This window comes from Poecilia reticulata, linkage group LG4 (genome assembly GCF_000633615.1).
Source record: "Poecilia reticulata strain Guanapo linkage group LG4, Guppy_female_1.0+MT, whole genome shotgun sequence".
In the NCBI taxonomy this organism is placed as follows: domain Eukaryota; kingdom Metazoa; phylum Chordata; class Actinopteri; order Cyprinodontiformes; family Poeciliidae; genus Poecilia; species Poecilia reticulata.
The window spans coordinates 12,655,990-12,673,048 of record NC_024334.1 but is presented as its reverse complement, the minus strand read 5'-3'; the positions used below and the strand labels follow the sequence as shown (position 1 = coordinate 12,673,048).

Genomic DNA, 17,059 nt, shown 5'->3' with positions numbered 1-17,059 from the left:
CATTCTTTTTGGAGAATTTTTGTTGCTGTTCTAGATAACATGGGAAACCCATTGAGATTAGTAAATATTAAAGAAATATAGTTTTATTCAAAAATCAGACTTCATGTAGACGTTAAATTTATCTTTTGTAGTTGATTTTGTAATTTAAAAAAAATTTCACTTGAAAAAATTTCCCTTCAAAGAATAAAATTGCCTGCAATGTGGACAACAAACACCGAAACCATCCCAACAGTGAAGCATGGTAGAGGCAGCATGATACCATGGGGTTCATTTTCTTCAGCATGGGAAGATGGATTAATTTAAATGAGCAACTCAATAATCAAAATTAACAGAAATAAACATGAAATACATCCTGCGTCCATCTTGTATGTATTGAGTTTTAATTGTAAAACTTTTGATTATTCTGATTTATTGACGCGACTATGTAACCATTCAAAACTAGCAAAATAAATCAGTGAATTGTTATATTTAAGATACATTTTATCATTGCCTTTCTCTCTGCCCAGTTTCATTTCTAATTTAATTTTCTTTTTCCAGATTCACATTTTAAGAACCACATGACAAAATCTAGTTTTAGTGAAGCTTTATTTGAACAAAGTTTAAAGGAACATCTGATCAAACGCACAGTATGGGAGCAAGGCCTAAGGTGGAGCTGAACAGTCTATCAGAGCAGAAGCATATCATGTTTTTATGATAAAAAAATAAAAAAAAGGATATCTACACTGCTGCATCGGCTGATAAAACATCAGGAGGCTTCGACGTGACTCTGCTGGGCAGTGATAACAAGAAGCTTCATCGCAGTGTAGCGGTTTATGACGCCAGAACGAACTGAAAGTAAGAACGCTGCTTCCCATGCTCCATGTGCATTCTGTGGCTGAAAACGCTAAAATATCCCTTTTAAATCCCACTCTGTGATAATTCATGCCAGATCCCAAACTGAAAAAAAAAAAAACCTCCGGAGACTGGAAGATGCAGAACGCGGCCAAGCTAAAGGGAATCGGACCACGATGACAAGCTGTAAGGCCTCTAGGCTGACACCTTCGGTTCTGTAACGAAACATCCAGGAGTGGAAACAACAACATGCAAGCCAGAGAACGTCCACTGGGCGTCAGGATGCTTCCTTTCCTATCGCATCCATGGGTGTGTTTTTAATTATTTAAGAAAACACAAACTTACTTAATTGGATAATTCTGATGGTAACTATTTACACACACAAAAAAAAACAGCTTTCCTTTCATGTAATTAGATTTTTTTATTTTTTTTACCATCTGTGCTTTACGGGTCTGAATTCCTTCCTTTAAGAAAATCATATTTTTTATAGCCATAATCAGTGAGATGCTAGGTGTAAAAACGCATCTCAGACAAATTAACCTAAATCCCACGAGCACAAGTCCCAGATTAAAACACAGATATGAATATAGTCGCATCTTATGGGGCCTTTTGGAAGAAATGGCTGTACTTTGTGCTCTTGGTCACAGTGCATTCTTGGTTCTGTGGAGTTTCAGAGATGCTGAAGCGCCCCCGTGTGGTTAAAAGTGGGCAGTGAAACAGAGTGGGCACTGCGGCTGGCAGGAAGCTCAACAACGACGAGTTGTAATAAAATTAACAGAGTAACAAAACGTTCACGTGGATCAGAGCGGATCTACACAGGTTTAGTTTTTAAAAGTAGCTTTTTCTGTCCAGTGTGTCTCCATCTCAACTCTACATACTTTAACACTCACTCGCTTCACGCAAACAGAACGACACGCATCCACAGCGCCACACGCATACAAACGCTCACAGGTGTACAGGCTCACACGGGGAGGAGTCGACATGTCAATCAGAGCCAAAACAAAAACATTATGATGGATTTTGACTCGATCTTAAACACAGTCAGCCAGGAAAATCCTGATCAGTGCACCTCTTTTCAAAACTACCACGTATTTTTATTCAGGTTCACCTAACTTCCTGTGTTCATCAGTTCACATAGGCTACACCCTGTATGTGCACATGCTATTTCATCCTCTCACACACAAACACACACACACACACACACTTTATGAGTCGTCATTCATCTCTTGGCTGTCTGTCCTGGCGATTTTCCTCGGCGGTGCCGGGCTGTCCACCTCGCCTTGTTCCTGTTCCCTCTTCTTCGCTGCATTCTGCTTAAAACACAACCACAAACACATCAGCGATAATCCAGCCATGACAAGACCATTTTTTAGATATAAATAATTTATTCAACACACAATTAATTAATACTGATTAAAAAGAAATATTTAACTTAGGTTTTAGAAAAAGGTGCTAATGAAGTCACATGCTCACCTTTTTGTCCCACTGCTGATGCAGGTAACGCAGGAGGATGTTAGTTTTCTCTGTTACAATAACTGCAACATCAAATAAGGAATATCAGGTTAGTAGTTCTTAAAGGAAATTAACATAATAATATCACATTAATAAATGCACAGACTAACAACTGCACAAACTTTATATCATCATCACTCCGACTTCTTTTCTTTCCTCCCTCAGTCAACAAAACCTCAACCTGTCCTCGATCCCCACCCTGCAGCCAGGTACTACTCTTTAAAATCGTATTGATTATTCCAGTGTTTTTGTCACCATAGTGGAGGCTGTTAGAATAAATCTGCTAGTGCAGCCAGTCTGAAGCCGCTCCCTGTCACTCACTCTGTTCAGAAGGGTATTCCCGGGTCGGGAGGTAAACAGACGGCCTTCGGTTCTGGACAGCAAAACACAAAGATGAAAGAAAGAAAGAAAGAAAGAAAGAAAGAGACAACAGTTAAGACTTATTCTCATTTACTTAAAAAACAAATTCCCAATTCAGTTCAAAGCAGTGAATAACAGTTTTTGAATTAAAAAAAAAAAAAACTGCATCAGCTTAATTTACAACATAAATGTACATTAACCATAAGTAGTATGATAAATGCGCAAAAACTTCAACTTTAACCTTAAATTTACTCAGAATAACTACAGGTTAAGGGTTTAAGGAGAAAAATAATCTGAATTTCTTTTTCTCCAATACAACCAATACATTAACAGCCATTAATAATGGTCATTTCAACAAACACATGAACAAACTGTTGTACACAATGACAGTCTAATGTTGCCCCAGAGCAGCTTTAAAAGGCGTCTGGGGGGGAATAACAGCAGCAGATAAAACAAAAGCCGGTCCATCCTTCACATGAGTTTTATGTTGTATATTTTCATTTGCAGACAGTAAGGAGTCAGTCGGGTTGACAGATGTGACCAAAAAAGGAAGGAAGCCCAGGAAAAAATGAAATGAAAATCTGCTAAAAAAAAGGCTGCATTTTTTCTGAAATAGGATGTACATAAGATTATTCTCAAACTTCTACTTTGATTCAACGTGTATTTTAGTACACCTTATAAAAATATGTTTAGCAATTAAACATATTACTAAAATTGAAAAATGTTATTTTCAATGCAAACTTTAGAAATTATGTATAGAGAAATTATATATTAATACTTTCAAGTAGATTGTGTTTTATATATACATTTCAAAAATACTTGTCAGGTTTTAAAGCCCATTCAAGAGGCCAAATAAATCACTGACCAGCGGTCTAAATGCATGGGAGCTGGAACAGATTAGTTTATCCTTGACCACAGTGATGTCATGCATTGATATGATGGTGATTGTATTTCCCAATATTCACTCTAATGTAATCATCCTTTCGAGCCATTAAACACAAGGACTAGTTTTCCAATAAAACATCTGCTGTAATGGGATTTATTCATTTTTTATTTCTGCATTTCATTTGAAATAATAGTGAAAGCCAGTAAAACTACAGAGCTGTGTGGCAAACTAATAACTGACCAAAATGGAAAGGTTTCTTAGTTATATATTTAATGAATATGTTGTTTAAAATCCAAACACACAGCAGAAAATCAAATGTTTCTCCTCTTCCATGTTATGTTGGATGTTGCTGTTATTTATGTTAATCAGAGAACATAGGAAAAATGTGATGAAGATGACATTGTAATGCAAAAAAAATATTAATGAGCTATAATTTGTTTTGTATACGATTTAAAAGATGTGCTGAGTTACTTAATATAATTTGAGGGATATTAAAGTATTACATTTCTAATGATGCAGAGTGAAAGCTGTTACTTCAGGCTGCTGGTGGAAAATCTTAGCGTTTTTATAATGAACACTTTATATTTAACAATGAATCATAAACATCAAAGAACTGAGTGCTATTGTTATCCATTTACAAACATGCAATAGACACATTACTCACTGATGCTTTACAAACTGAGTCTGCATGGAATCTGCTGAAGTTGCTCTTATTGTAGACTGGAAGTCCTTTTAAGAAATCAGCCTGAGGGGAAAGATAAGAGATGGTTATAAAAAAATAATTTTGATGAGCAATATCAACGCTTTTACTTTCGTTTCGTTGAAATATGTAAATGAATAATTCCCAATTATTGTCTAAGCTGGACAACAATAAAAGCTTCTGTTTTAGATCAAAGACTGGGCGTCACCTCCTCTATACAAGCCTAGAAACGTACATTTATCCAGCCACTGTCCCTAAAACATCAACTGTGACCTGGAATCTGAATGCACCGATATGAGCCGGAGTTGATCATGAACATTTCAGAGAACAAAAATGCCGGTTTGGCCTGGAAAGAAAGAGCAGGTGTGGCAACCAGCAAGCTAACATTTAGCTACACTTAGTCAAATCGCCATCACATATTCTCTATATTTTAGACAAAAGCCAAAGGACCAAACGTGTTGTACAAGGAGTACCTTCTCCATGATGACGATGGCAGAAATGTCTTACGTCGACTCGCCGACTCGTGGGCTCGACTCGGTGTTTGTTGTGCTGCTCGATATGGCCGCGATAGCTAACAGGCTAGTCCACCGAGGCAGCTAACCTGACGAATTTTACTGCAAAACACAGCAACGACCTTCACATAGAACTTCTGGTGTCCATTATATTTAGATAGATATCCAGGTGTCAACTAAAAATTACACAACACTCATAAAACAAATAAATCCAAGCTGACATCCCATAAGCTCGTAAAGCTATTTACATATGACTCCGTCGGCTAACATGATAGCTGAATGGTGGGGATGTTTACTTGGCCACGCCCTTGAAGCAGCTATTGGCTTACTCGCGCAACCACGTGATAGAAGCTTGACCAGGCAACCAATCAGGAGGCAGATCACAATTTGCCCTGTTGACGGGCCCCGGTCTTCGACATGAGTAGTGATGGGAATTTCGTTTCTTTGCAGGATCCGAATCAATTGGCTTCACTCATTTAAAAGATCTGACCCATGCGTTCAACTCTCAAATTGCAGAAGTATTTGCACCTCTTGAACCTCATTTTCACATTCTAACAAATTATAAACACAAATGTCAATGTGTTTTATTGTAAAATATAAATTCTAGCTTAATTGTTAAATGAAAGGTTTTAATAATAAAAAAATAAATAAAATAAAAAATCTGAAAAGTGTGGTGTATTCTTGTACTCACCCCCGGACTCTACTATACCTTGCAGAGCCACTTCTTTGCTGCAATTGCAAATAGTTTTTATGTATGCCTCTACTTCGTTTTTCAACGAAGCTGAAATTCAGTGAAATCGGATAATGAGCATTTAGTTTTCAACTTATCATGTCCATTAGCCCAGTTTGATTTTCAACTGGGCTATTATAACAAATCAATGCGCTTTGACTTGATGGATATGAAATATCAAGTCATTCAGTTGTATTCTGAGAGTATAATTTGTATAAAAAAGAACAGTGACGAGTTTAACAAATTTAGAAACAGTGACTGAGATGAAGCCTTATACTGACAACAGTGATTTATTTTATAACATGTTTTACTTAAAAATATTTTCTTAGGGACTTTGTCTCACTTCATGAGCATTGCTCTACATATCTATATTCCACTTGAAGATTGGTTTAAAAAGTTTGAAATATTAAGAGTATTTGCTAAAATATTTCAGAATTTGACAGAAAATATTTGAAATATTTTGACATTGTATTCTGGGAAACAAGGTATTTAGTCTGGTGGGTCTGGTTGCTTTACAACGTCATATTTTCTATATACTTGATTTTGTTGAACAAAAGTCATGATGGACAAACATGTGATTCACCAAACAACATAGTAAACATTGAGATACTCTACGGGGAGAAGGAAGGTCAGCGGAGGTCACGTGATGCTCAGAAGGTATTTGAATCCAAAACTTTCTTTCTGCAAGGCAGAGCATCCAGATTAAAACATTTTCTCAGTTAAACAAGCTTCCTCTCGGGATGAGTTTGATGTGCTGCCTTCCCCTCTTTCGCCAGCAGGGGGCAGCTCTTCACACGCGCATCAAGGACCAGAGGCAGATGGATTTAAAATCCTCTGACACAGACGGAGAGCTCTGGAGCGTCTCCAGCCGCCTTTACTCATGTCCCAGGATGAAACTGGAGGGCTGCAGCTCCTCTCTGATATTTGGCTGCATCTCTGGTCCCTTAGAAAGACATGCTGTCTGCTGGCACACACTGGCCGGCCGCCATGTGGTGGCTGCTCTCGACAGGCCAGCGAAATCCAGATAAATTAGATTATTGGATTGGCTACAACAGATTATAGCTCTCCTTCGATGCTTCATAAGAAAGCGGCACCAGTTTGATCATAGGAGGTTTTATGAGATAGAGCCTTGATAAAGGTAAGCTTTCTCCTTCACTTTGGTGTAATTTTTTTTAAATCAATATGTTTAGTTTTGGTTGTTTAAATATTTAGCTTGAACTCAAGAGAAATGTTCCTGCATACAAACCAAGCAGAACTGCAAGCTACCTCAGACAGGCGGATTATTTAAATTTAATATTGCATTTGATTTGGGCAAAAAAAAAAAGAAAAAAAAAGTTTTTGAGTGAAAATGTTCTGGAACTTGCCTCATTTTCTGCATCATAAAGCAGCGAGCTCTGTTCAAATGAGTTTCACTGTTTCAGGTGAATAGACAGAAAAATGCAAAATGCAAAGCAACAAAAACACTGCAGCTCGGTTTTAAAAACTAATTTCTTTCTCAGTGTAGAGCATGCTTTCAATCCCACATTGTGTCAATATGTGTTCAACGTTTTGCTAAAAGTATATTAGACATTACATTCCAGTTTTTACAAATAATAATAATAATAAAAAAAGATAAATTTCTGAACTTTAACTTAAATTTAAGCCAATATAAGCAGGCAGAATTTGTTTACTATAAACACATTACTGCAACTTGTAACAGTTACCAGTTGTAAACAGGCCACTGTTTATTTTAGATTTTGGTATATTAGTCCAAGTGATCTTTAATGAAAACTCTGTTAGGCTTTCACAAACCAGGTCTACGTTTATTTCACACACAGGTTGCAGCCTGTGCTAATTTTCTGGCCACCATGCAGTGGTTGTGTGTAACATGTGCGTTGTTATGTCATAATCTTTTACAGCCAATGACAACAGAGGTACTAAAACCTCAGTAAAACAAATGAGGATCACCACATTATTTTTCAATGAGGTTCATATGCTCAGTCACTATGATGGAGATTAATCACCAAAGTAAAAAAATAACCAAAAATGTTTCAATATTTTCTATTATTAAGGTTTATAAATTGCGTTACTAATATGTTGATTGCATCAATCCAAATCCTTAAAATGCATTAGCAATAGTGTAAGCAGCTGCTAATATTGATACAGTAACATCATATTTATCCTCATAATTTTTCAAAAATCTTAAATTTTCTGTAATATTAAAGTCTTTCACTTCCTAAATCACATATTTAAAGGAAGAAAGAAATTCTATATATGTCTTAGAATTAATCTAATCATGAATTAGTGCCATACAAATCACACTAATGTCCGTTTTCTAAAGAAACAAAGACACAAACCTGTTTGTTGTGTTGGTTCTGATTTGTTCTTTTGTAGATTTCTGTTGAGGTGTTGCATGTTTGGAAAGTTATTCTCTCTGGTTTTGTTTGCTGCAGCTGGAAGGAGTTTTGCTCTTGCATTGATACTTGCACTTAGCAGCTGTGATTCTGGACAAAGAGGCCGGTTGGGCTGAAAAATGTTTTGTTTCTGATTCAGTTCTATGATAATCCTGGATGGTTCGTTACTTCCTCACCTCTCTGACTCCACAAAACAAAAAACCTTTTCCTGATCATGGTGCTAATGGGGAGGAAAACCAAAAACTTTTCAGAACTTTGCAAAAAAAATTGGGAAAATGTGGGAAGTGAGCTATTTGTCTTTAATTAATCACCTCTTTGTTTACATTTTGATTAAATATTCAATGACTGTTTTCAAAGTAAGAGCAATTCATATCCTGTTATTCTTATTGAGCAGCATGTGACTCTTTGAACCTTCCACAGTGGCTCTTAAATACTTTGGCATAAAACGATAAAGGAAAAACAAGCCTTGTTTTTAGATCCATATAAAATGAAGTTTTTAGCAGTTTTTAACTTTTTCCACTGAATAATATTCACAGCAAATGTCACTAAATGCACCAGTAGTATTTATTTAAATGTATTTCTCTTGTTGTTGGTGTATAAACTATGTGCAAATATCAACATCCCATAAAAGAAATTGAATCTATCATCTTTTTTTGTAAAAACGTTTATATTAAAATCTAAAAATAGAAATTATATGGTTGTTCTCTAAAGATTGCAGCCTTCAAGTAGAGAGAGAAGGACCAAATAGAGAGAGAAGAAACAACCAAAAGAAGTTAAAGGAAGTTATTTGTGTTTCTTGTGAAACAACCTTGCAAAACTCTTTTAGTGTGTTAGTTACAAATCCCTTTTCCACAAAGTCAGATCACGTTTGTTTGAATAAAACATTGTGGGTTTAGTTTGTTTATGGTTTGTGCGATTTAAAATGAAAAGATTCACATGAAAATGATATTTTTTTGTGATTTCAACCTCCAGATTCTGGACCATTAGGAAAGAAAAAATTAACACTTGAGTCTTAATGGGATCAAGTATTTATAAGAGATCAAACATTATTTGATCATTTATTAATATAAAATTGTCACTAAGACAACAATTTGTTAACCTACAGACCACAAACGGATAGCTGGATAAAACACCTATAAATTCCTGTAATAATTTATAATTTATCCCCAGGCTGCACCCCTGTGCAGAAGAAGTTAAATACCCCTGTGCAGCCTGGGGATCTGCAACTATAGCCAGTGTGAATCAGCCAGCAAAGCAGAGGCTGCAACACATTGTGCCCGAAACAAAAGCAGCAGCAAATGGGAGTGTAAAAAAAATGCARAAACTGAAACAGCAGCAGGTGTGACTGTTTTTCATCAAGATGAAGTGGAGAGATTTGTTGTTTGTACTTAGAGTTTAATCCCCTCCAATGGGGAGGGGAGCAACGGGAAGGTAAGATAATGCCACCTGCAGAGAGACTTGCAGACCTTTCTGCTGCTGCAGTTTCTGTGGCTGATAAACAACTGAAACTAAACTTGTGGGTAGCTGCATTTGTTTGAATAGAAACTATTAAAACCCATTTGGTCCATGTGATTACTAACACTGTACTTTGAGTCATTACAATTTCTGGACATTTAACATTTAGTTTCATTTGCAGTCTTTGTGTGAAATTTATGAGTCCAGATACTCCTGAAATGATCCAATTCTCTTAAATATCATCCAAAAGTAGCTGGTTGGTTTCCCTGCAGCCCTTCAGCGGCTTGCACTGCTGCAGAGGAATCACATGGTGGACAGCTTTAACTCAGGGATCTATAACCGTCTGCAGCTATTTATATCACCAAATGCTGCCGTAAGAAATGCGTAGAAAATCACAAAGGATTCAGTTGTAAATAGATACTAGAGTGTAAAAGTTCAAAGCTTAGCCAAGTTTAAGTTTAGCTAAGTTTAAAAAACAAACATATATATATATATATATATATATATATATAAAAAAAATTAAGCCCATATTGTATGCCATCATATTGTATTTCTGTGTCTGTTTTCCGTCCAGACTGGCAGCCATGCTGACCAGCTTTATTGAAGGCCTCCTCTGCTGTCTCACCTCAAAACCGGCCAACACTGTGGTTCCCGTGGAAACCTCTGAGCCTGCAGATGGGTACGAGTTCGTGGAGGTGAAACCAGGCCGTGTCCTGCGGGTTCGACACATCATCCCTGACAGACCGGCGGTGGAGGAGCCCTTGCTGGGTGGGATCGTGAGCTGCAAAAGAAAGATCACAGTCTACCGCAACGGACAGCTGTTCATTGAGAACTTGGGCGAGAGGGCGAGCGCGGAGCTGAAAACCTGCCAGAACGGAGAGACTGAACCCAACAGCACGGTGGAGGTTGAACTGACAGACTGTCGTAACTCTTCACCTCCCGTCAGCATCCCCGAGGCTCGGTCAGACTCTGTCACAGCTGGAAACAACGGGGCATCGGAAACCGGGTCAGCAGGAGAGGCACCTGCTGCCGGACAGGCCGAGCAGTCCCAGCAACCCCGCAAACGGAGGAGGAAGCCGAAGCGCACCGTGGTGATTGACTGCGAAAGGAGGATAGCAGCCTGTAAAGGAACACATTCAGATGTTGCTCTGTTCTTTATCCACGGGGTCGGGGGGTCGCTGGATATCTGGGGGAGTCAGCTGGACTTCTTTTCCCGACTCGGGTACGAGGTGATCGCCCCGGACCTGGCAGGCCACGGAGCGAGCTCATCTCCACACATAGCTGCAGCGTACACCTTCTATGCCCTGGCAGAGGATATGAGACTAATCTTTAAGAGATATGCAAAGAAGAGGAACATCCTCATAGGACATTCATATGGGTATTATTGATGTTAACACCTTTATATCGTCTCTTTACGGAAAAAAATCCTAAAAGCTTCATTCTATTTAACAGTTTACCACAAGATTACAATCTGTTTAATAACCCTCATTCTGTTTCTATTTCCCAGCGTGTCTTTCTGTACGTTCCTGGCTCATGAGTTTCCAGACCAGATTCACAAAATGGTGATGATCAATGGTGGAGGTCCCACAGCGCTGGAGCCCAGCCTGTGCAGCATCTTCAACCTGCCCACCTGTGTGCTTCACTGCCTGTCCCCACTGTTAGCCTGGAGCTTTCTAAAGTAAGACACGTTTTTATTCTGATCATAGATGTCCAGATCAGGATATTTGTCCTCAGTGAGTTACTTTAGATCATTTGCAGGCGTTGTGGTTGAACACAATATCTGGGTTTTTGCAGGTTTTTCCCATAAGTGCCATAAAATTGACACAATCAGTGCTATTAATGTGGTTTAGGCTGATCATACATGTGGTGAAGGAGGAAAGGAGAGATTCTGTCAGGATTCTGGTGTGTGACTAATAGGTGGAAACTTTGAGCAGGAGCTGGCTTAGTTTGAAGTGGCACAGAAGACAGACTAAACAAAGCTGTTTGTAGGAAAATTTTGTTTAGTGTGATTGCCATTTTCTTATTATTTTAAAAATATAAACAGAAAAATATATGAATTTCTTCTTAATTCCAAGAAAAATAATTTTGCAAGGAATATCAAAAAGTTTGGTTAACTATGGTGACAAGAGGGAAGAACAAACTGTAGCTAAAAAAAATCTGCAAAATGTGGAAAAATAAAATCTATCACAGTTAATCCTTTAAAGCGTCATCCACATTGGGAAGATTTAGACTTTAGACTTAATGCCAGAAAGTGGGTGATGCAGTGTTTGGCCTCATTTGTTTTCTTCTGTGTTTGTAACTTAGATAAATCTCTGCTTCCCTCTCTGCAGGGCGGGCTTCGCTCGGCAGGGGTCCAGGGAGAAGCAGTTGCTGAAAGAGTACAATGCCTTCAATGTGTCGTCATTTGTATTGCGTGCCATGATGAGCGGTCAGTACTGGCCTGAGGGGGACGAGGTTTATCACGCTGAGCTCACGGTGCCCGTCCTGCTGGTTCACGGCATGCATGACAAGTTTGTCCCAGTAGAAGAGGACCAGCGCATGGCTGAGGTGAGGACTGACCAAGACTCTGGTGCAGAGACCAAACAGCCCATCTAGTTGAGGTTGAGTTTTTAGTTTGGGTAAAAGGAAAAACACAAGCACAAGATGAGAAAAAGTTTGAATCAGTAAAATTGATATGATTACCAAAGAGGAAGACAAAGTGTTTCCAAACCAATTAGTTTGAGAAGAACTGCATGATTTCTACTTAAAATATCGCAAACACACATATCACATTTTACAAAACTGTATGGTAATCCGTTATTTAATGGGTTTACAAAACGACTAGAACCTACGGTTTTAGTAAACATACCATTGAATATTTTAGCATGTAATGACTGCAGCAGGCTTGATTGTTGCTAGTTCAAACACAAATAAACTCTGGATTGTTCTACAGAAGTAAATCATTTTATACCTAAGAAATCTCATCCTTAACAATCTGAAAGAATTGTTTGAATTTGTATTAACACACCACCTTTTTACTCACATGCAGTGGTGCAAAGAAGTGTTTGCTCCCTTCCTGATGTCCTAGTTTTTGAATGTTTGCCACATCTAAGTGTTTCAGAACATTAAACCAATTTAAATATTATGGTGCGTTCACACCAAACACGTTTTGAGCATCTGGTTTACATTCAAAATCTATGGAGTCGGATGCATCGGATGCGCTCGACGCATCAAACGCTCAAAACGGTTCAGTTCGCTTCATGAGAGACGCTCGAAATACACCGCAATCGCCTCCACATGGACTTTGAACAAGCCTGACACTCAAAACGTGTTTGGCGTGAACGCACCATTAGTCAGACAACATGACTAAACACAAAATGCAATTTTTAAATGGAGGTTTTTGTTATTAAGGGTTTTACCTGAGTTCACAACATTCGTGTTTCATGAAGAACACTGACTGTACCTTTTGCTTTTTTACTGTTTTTGTCAGATTCTTCTGATGGCGTTCCTGAAGGTCTTGGAGGACGGCAGTCACATGGTGATGCTGGAGTGTCCTGAAACTGTCAACACACTGCTGCATGAGTTCTTCCTCTGGGAACCAGTCACACTTCCACCGCCAAAGAAAGAGCCCAAAGCCCGTCCAGAGACCGCCAAACCTCAAACTGACAACACTTCTGAGCCCGCCACGGTTCGGCCTGCAACCGCCAGGCAAACCTAATCAAACTGAACAGAAACAGCAATGGAAGCAGGGGTAAATGTAAAGCGTGGCTCATCCACTTCCTGCAGAACAGAGCAGGTTTGAATAGGACAGAGAGACAAAGTGGATGATTTATCTGAGGTCCTCAGGATCACAGTTGGATTTGTGGAGGTGGGACATTGCTGTTCTGGTTTGGCTTCAGTTTCAGTTTGAAGAGAGCAAATCAGGTCAAAGATTGTTCGAATGTCAGCACTAAAGAGTTTATCCCAAACATTCAACAGAGGATCATGTGGTTGTGCCTTTGAAAAACTAGAAAACTGGTGAAAATCAACCAAGATAAACTATCATGTGAAACTGACAGGAGAGCAAATCAGATCCCGTCCATCCATCCATCCATTGTTTTGTCTGAGATCGGGTCACAGGGCTAACCCTCTCACCAGCAGCACTTTCTATCTCATTGGGGGTCCCAAAGTGTTTCCATGCAAACCTGTGGTCTCCTCCCAGTTAGACGAGTCAAGAAAATCTCCAAAGGGAGGCAGGTTGGTCAGATGCCCAAATAACCTCAGCTGACTCCTTCCAACGCGGAGGAGAAGCACGTTGGCTCTGATTCCCCCCGGATGATGGAGCGACTCATCTAATCTCTAAGCTGAGTACAGGCACCCTGCAGAGGAAGATGATCTCAATCATTGGAGAATGTTTGGATCTATTTCTCATGGCCATAGAAGAGACAGACTGGACAAATGAGAGCCTTGCTTTTTGGATCACTTTTCATCACCACAAGAAAAGCAGAACCAGTCTGCAATACTTCAGATGAGGCTATTAATTTCCTTATCCATCCTGCAATCATTTGTGAACAAGACCATGAGATACTTGAACTCCTCTGCTGGAAGCAGACCAAGTCCTGAACAGGATTTTACCACCGGAGAGTCAAAGTTTGCACTTTTAGAATCAAACTATGATGCGAACTGCTGGAATCAGATTTTTTAGGCTGTTTTTCTATTGCTCAGACTTGATGAAAATCTTTCTTTGTGTGTGTCTTTTTTTTGTTAAATTATAAAACAATACGTTTTTAAACCATACTGAAGAACATAACCATCAGAAACAATTGTTTGTATAATAAAATGAGTCCTTGACTGTTTGAGCTCTGGCTGGATTATACAATGGAGTATTAAAGTCATTGTAGAAAAATAAAACTTCTATAAAAACTGCAGACATTTTGAGATTAATTTAACATATTTAAAAGAAAAAAACTCAGATTTTCTTTGATGTTGAAAAGTTGAAAATTTCCAATATTTTTTTTGTTTTTAATTTCTCATGTTTAACTGTTCCATGGTCTTAAGATATTGGGTAATTTGGTCCCTGAACTTTTTACTCTGGTTCAGCGTGGTCACAATAACCCCATGTGCTTTTTTGAGATTTTTTGTGTGCATGGTTTCAGGAACTGACGGTCCGATGGAATAAATCCGTTCTTCTTCCGCGCTGTCTGACCGTGACATCTGCTGTGCTCCACCTGAGCGTCGCTCTAACACCGTGGCAGGGATATAAATATACGATATTAAAACTAGGAACAATAGGATATCCTGACATTGTAAAGTCAGAATTTATAAGAAAAAAAATTATCAGAAAAATCCCAGAAGTTTTTGATTATTAAGTCGGAGATTTGTGGCAAAATTGGCAGAAGTCCTCTAAGATTGAGGGATAAATTTGAGAAAAAAATTTCAAAGCTTAAGCAGCAGATCTGGGCTCTTAGTCCTCTGTATCAGAATGACATTATACAAGTCTGACTTTCTAATCTCAGTAAACTTTTGAGTTTTTTTCTTAAAGGTTTCTAGCTTCACAATGTCGGAAAATATCTAAAGTTTAAGTTAATAAATTTATGCTTTTAGTCAAGGAAAAAAAATTTTTCTTGCAAATTTTCAGCTTTATTTCAGAGAATATCGTAATATTTTTCATATAAATATTAACGTCAAAATTCTTTACTTTTTTGGCAGAAATTTACAAAAAACTTTAGTTTATTGTATCTACAATAGCTATAATACTCCTTCGTAGATTTTGAGCTTCATCTAGATGTAAATTTGAGCATCCTCTCAGTATTTTTCCATCGTGCTTCAGGGTTTTATAAAAACAGACATGTTAGTGCTTGTTTGTAGTAGTTATTGATATACAGTACTGTAGAAAAATATACTAGAAGGTTCTTCGGTTATGTTCTCACAAGCTGAAACAGGGATTAACGAATGCTGCTCAAAGTGAAATTAAATTTGCTGCTGATTCATTTTATGAATGTTTAGGATACAAAGCAGGGAAAAATACAAAAGTGTTGCTTTTCTCACTGAGTTCAATCCAGACAGCTTCAAAATATTAACAATATTCTCTTTAAAACCCTTAAGGCAAAGTCACCGTATTGTTCTGTTTATAAACCTTGTATTTCACCAAATGACTTCAAATTTCATGATAAACTGTTCAAACTACAGACGTGCTTAAAATTGATACAATAGTGATGATACAATTGGGTAGTTTTTTTTTATATTTGTACTTTTTTTGGCAGGAAATAATTGTTTACAGTTAAATATGGCTCATTTTATTAAACCTGTTATAGTTGTTTCCTCCTTTAGTTTAATGTACAGCACCAGTTGTGATTGTTGGCACCACCTGGTAGAGATGTACAAAGCCTTAAAATAATTTCCATTTTCCTCTGGAGAATAAATCTGAGACATAGATGGTATTAAATGAGTCAGATGCATGTTATTATTTTCAAAGGAAATTACCACAAGAAAGGGGTTCAAGCCCAAGTGAAAGGTCACTTTCCTGCAACAATGTGTCCTCTTGGGTTCATCAAGTTTCCATAAAAACAATATACTTTAAAAAATTTAGTACCTATCTTACAACTGGTGCCAGTAATGGTGGAGAAAGCTGTGTGAAAGTCAGCGCTGTACAATTTAGCAGCATCTATATTCACAAAACAATGCAAAATCACTAATATAGTGTATTTAATGATAAAAATTTGAAGGTTTAGGAAGCATTTTTTTTATTTAGGTAATTACTTCTGATCTATAGTGTTTGTTTCCAAAATCCTCTCTATGGTAAAACATAACACATGCTCTTGTTATTGTATTTAAAGTTCACAGTTGGATGGTTTTTATGCTTATAAGCCAAAACAACAGTATTTTTTGACAGACCTAAACCCTTCTAGACAAAATTTGATCTGAAACCAAGATCTTACCCACACAGGCTCTGCATCAGTTTTTCTAAAAGTTTAGATGAACATCTCTGTTTTAACTCCCTTCACATCATTGCATTCCTTTTATTTGTGCTGTTTGTATTTTTGCAATACTCACAATTGATATTTTTTGAAATGTAGTTCTTGGTGTGCTTAGTTATAGAAAGTGCTTTTATATTGCCATTTTTGAAGTTTATTTAGAGCTTTGATTGAATTTTTGAGCTGATATTTTATTTAATATGCAACTTTAATCAGAAAAAATATGCAACTGTTTGATTCTTGTGCAAAATTGAAGGAAACAATTTTCTCTTGTGTCTTAAATGTTGCAATTGTTTGCCTTTAACAGTCACAAACTGATTACAAAAAGTAATATTTCTCAAAGGAAGTAAATGTGTGATTTTTTTTAGGAATTTTTTTCTTGTTTTTTACAATTTCTTGTGACAGTAAAATAAATTTTTATCAAGTTTGTGGGATTTGTCCATGAAATTAATCTCATTCACAAACAGAAGTGAAAGTTTTTCCACATATTTACCGATATTAAATTGTGTTCAACTCTGTCAGTGAACATAAAGTAATCCATCAGATTTAGTCTGGTTGAGAGTTTATTATGTTTTAATCATAATGTGGCCAGAATTCAAAAAGTCTCTGGAAAGTAAAGGTGAAAATCCAAATAATGGTTCTGATGCTTTCAGGACTGTAAACAGTCATTTTTTCCAAATACAACTTCATGATTTATTGTTGATGTTGGCAAGCAAAGTCATACTCCAAAAAATGTTTGTATACTACA

General features: G+C 37.4%; 2 protein-coding genes across 4 annotated transcripts; one reads left to right on the top strand and one right to left on the bottom strand.

Moving 5' to 3' along the window:
* Positions 1 to 568: 568 nt before the first annotated feature.
* Positions 569 to 5,097, bottom strand: dda1 (DET1 and DDB1 associated 1). Of its 2 annotated transcripts, none has more exons than XM_008406555.2 (5): positions 4,763 to 5,097; positions 4,254 to 4,334; positions 2,665 to 2,716; positions 2,305 to 2,366; positions 569 to 2,144 (listed from the first exon to the last, which is right to left on the bottom strand). In XM_008406555.2, exons 1-5 carry the CDS (start codon positions 4,769 to 4,771, stop codon positions 2,037 to 2,039), a joined length of 312 nt encoding a protein of 103 aa, XP_008404777.1. In that variant the 5' UTR covers positions 4,772 to 5,097; the 3' UTR covers positions 569 to 2,036. The 2 variants fall into 2 exon arrangements, with proteins under 2 accessions (XP_008404777.1, XP_008404779.1); XM_008406557.2 differs by having other exon boundaries at positions 569 to 2,141; positions 4,763 to 5,095.
* A 1,258-nt stretch (positions 5,098 to 6,355) lies between these two features.
* Positions 6,356 to 14,265, top strand: abhd8b (abhydrolase domain containing 8b). 2 transcript variants are annotated; one of them, XM_008406559.2, is made up of 5 exons: positions 6,356 to 6,669; positions 9,954 to 10,757; positions 10,887 to 11,057; positions 11,710 to 11,926; positions 12,849 to 14,265. In XM_008406559.2, the coding sequence occupies exons 2-5, from the start codon at positions 9,964 to 9,966 to the stop codon at positions 13,074 to 13,076; spliced, it is 1,410 nt and encodes a 469-aa protein (XP_008404781.1). In that variant the 5' UTR covers positions 6,356 to 6,669; positions 9,954 to 9,963; the 3' UTR covers positions 13,077 to 14,265. The 2 variants fall into 2 exon arrangements, with proteins under 2 accessions (XP_008404781.1, XP_008404780.1); XM_008406558.2 differs by lacking the exon at positions 6,356 to 6,669 and adding an exon at positions 9,270 to 9,355.
* Positions 14,266 to 17,059: the final 2,794 nt, after the last annotated feature.